Below are 2707 nucleotides of genomic sequence, written 5' to 3'. Positions count from 1 at the left end.
TGACACACAAAGCAATCACTGAGTGAACAGAGCCCGTATGTATCACTCATAAACATCCACCGCGGAACGGAATACGAGAGTAAAATGGCAGTAAGCGATCAGTCTCATCGCATAATAATCTGGGTCCTGGTCCATTCCCCAGTATCGATAATGATCGGGCCAATCTGCTGCCACATGTGACATGTACATAATTTACCTTGTGACTTGTTCTCCGTTAATCGCAGGGAGACAGGTGGTCATGGCACACGATGATTTGCTCAAAAACAAAGTTAATTGAAGAGTCGAGGCCATGCGGCGAAGTCATTGGTGTTATTGTTGATCCAAGTTTTTCCATATATAATTCATCTAGTTTTTGGGGTGTTTTTTTCTATGCTTACTCTGTCTAGTTTTTTTTTCTTTCTTTGTTTTGCGTTTTCTTGGTTTTCTGAATGCTTTGTTTTGCGTTTTCTTGGTTTTCTGAATGCTTTGTTTTGTGTTTTCTTGGTTTTCTGAATGCTTTGTTTTGCGTTTTCTTGGTTTTCTGAATGCTTTGTTTTGCGTTTTCTTGGTTTTCTGAATGCTTTGTTTTGCGTTTTCTTGGTTTTCTGAATGCTTTGTTTTGTGTTTTGCTTGTTTTCTGTTTTGTTCTTTTTCTTTTTCTATCATTTTCTACTTCTTTTGTCTGCTCTGTTTTATCACGTGTTTCGGGCGGGGATGTAGCTCAGTCGGTAGCGCGCTGGATTTGTATCCAGTTGGCCGCTGTCAGCGTGAGTTCGTCCCCACGTTCGGCGAAAGATTTATTTCTCAGAGTCAACTTTGTGTGCAGACTCTCCTCGGTGTCCGAACACCCCCGTGTGTACACGCAAGCACAAGACCAAGTGCACACGAAAAAGATCCTGTAATCCATGTCAGAGTTCGGTGGGTTATAGAAACACGAAAATACCCAGCATGCTTCCTCCGAAAACGGCGTATGGCTGCCTAAATGGCGGGGTAAAAAACGGTCATACACGTAAAATTCCACTCGTGCAAAAAACACGAGTGTACGTGGGAGTTTCCGCCCACGAACGGAGAAGAAGAAGAAGAAGATCACGTGTTTCCAGCCCACAATGGGTTTAGCATGAGCAAGGGACTTGAAGTCGGTCAGTAGGTGAATACAACCGACAAAGAGGGTGGACAAAGCATCAGAGCTAGCAATATATTATATATTGGTTTTCATTTTCTGTCCTGTTAGGTCTCACCCTTGCCCTCTCTAACGCCCTACATGCTTGCCATCTTCGGCTCCTTCCGGTGCTTACTTCGCCATACTCTTGCTTCTTCGTCGTCCGAATTCAAAAGAACTGTATATGCTCCTTTAAACAATACTTGTTTAGTCAAACTGTTCTCCAGCCTCCCCTTTATCCACCCCGGCCTCCCCTTTATCCACCCCGGCCTCCCCTTTATCCACCCCGGCCTCCCCTTTATCCACCCCGGCCTCCCCTTTATCCACCCCGGCCTCCCCTTTATCCACCCCGGCCTCCCCTTTATCCACCCCGGCCTCCCCTTTATCCACCCCGGCCAACCCTTTATCCACCCCGGCCTCCCCTGTATCCACCCCGGCCTCCCCTTTATCCACCCCGGCCTCCCCTTTATCCACCCCGGCCTCCCCTTTATCCACCCCGGCCTCCCCTTTATCCACCCCGGCCTCCCCTTTATCCACCCCGGCCTCCCCTTTATCCACCCCGGCCTCCCCTTTATCCACCCCGGCCTCCCCTTTATCCACCCCGGCCTCCCCTTTATCCACCCCGGCCTCCCCTTTATCCACCCCGGCCTCCCCTTTATCCACCCCGGCCTCCCCTGTATCCACCCCGGCCTCCCCTTTATCCACCCCGGCCTCCCCTTTATCCACCCCGGCCTCCCCTTTATCCACCCCGGCCTCCCCTGTATCCACCCGGCCCGGCCAACCCCCTCCCCGTCCCTCCTTCTCTCTGCCTACGTGGGGTGTGTATGTGCGTGTGTGAGTGTGCGTGTGTGTGTGTGAGTGTACGTGTGAGCGTGTGCGTGTGTGTATGTGTGTGTGTGTATATGTGTGTGTGTGTGTGTTAGAGTGTGTGTGTGTGAGTGTGCGAGTGTGAGTGCGATTGTGCGTGTGTGAGTGTGCGCCGTGTGTGCGAGTGTGTGTAAGCCTACATGTGTGCGTGTCAGTGTGTGTGCATGCACGTGTTGTTCTTTCTATCTTTCTTTGTTTCGTCTGATTCTAGGATTCCAGATTCTGCAGGAAAATCAAGTTACAACAAAACTGAAGCCACACTACTTAAAAACAGTCAGACAAAGAGGGGAAATAACACTTAGCCACAGTGATGGTGTTCCTCTCCACCTGACATCTTCCTACACTCAGGCTGATGGATGTGGCGACTAATGGAGCTCTGTGCGAGTGTGCCAGGAGATTCATGTCACATTTCTTGGCCCAGACGTGATTTGGAGCCCCTGGGATCTATAAACATACATCTCAGTATTTGCAACGATCCCAATCCGTACACCTATATCATCTACTGGCGTTTCACGCTGGGTGGGTTGGTGGGGGGGAGGGGGGGGGGTGCTGGTGAGTCTCCTTGCCTATAATACAACGTTGCCATCATTGGGAAAATGATCTCCCCCCCCCCCAGCCCCCCAGCCCAGTGTCATGTGCCTTCGGTATCACTTGTCTGCGACAGACAGCACGTCTCCGAAAGCCTGTTAAAGCACCAAATAG

General features: G+C 50.4%; 1 protein-coding gene across 1 annotated transcript; it reads right to left on the bottom strand.

Moving 5' to 3' along the window:
* Positions 1-1345: 1345 nt before the first annotated feature.
* Positions 1346-2407, bottom strand: LOC138949815 (golgin subfamily A member 6-like protein 2). Its single transcript, XM_070321866.1, has 2 exons — positions 2302-2407; positions 1346-1947 (listed from the first exon to the last, which is right to left on the bottom strand). The coding sequence occupies exons 1-2, from the start codon at positions 2405-2407 to the stop codon at positions 1346-1348; spliced, it is 708 nt and encodes a 235-aa protein (XP_070177967.1).
* Between the last annotated feature and the right edge of the window lie 300 nt (positions 2408-2707).

This window comes from Littorina saxatilis, linkage group LG1 (genome assembly GCF_037325665.1).
Source record: "Littorina saxatilis isolate snail1 linkage group LG1, US_GU_Lsax_2.0, whole genome shotgun sequence".
Classification (NCBI taxonomy): domain Eukaryota; kingdom Metazoa; phylum Mollusca; class Gastropoda; order Littorinimorpha; family Littorinidae; genus Littorina; species Littorina saxatilis.
The sequence above is the reverse complement of the archived record's forward strand: the minus strand, read 5'-3'. Positions and strand labels throughout refer to the sequence as shown.

Coding starts and splice junctions, on each gene's coding strand:
- LOC138949815 (XM_070321866.1), bottom strand. CDS start 2,407: ATGAATCTCCTGGCACACTCGCACAGAGCTCCATTAGTCGCCACATCC. Junction 1,948..2,301: donor CACCATCACTGTGGCTAAGT/GTTATTTCCCCT, acceptor CACCCCACGTAG/GCAGAGAGAAGGAGGGACGG.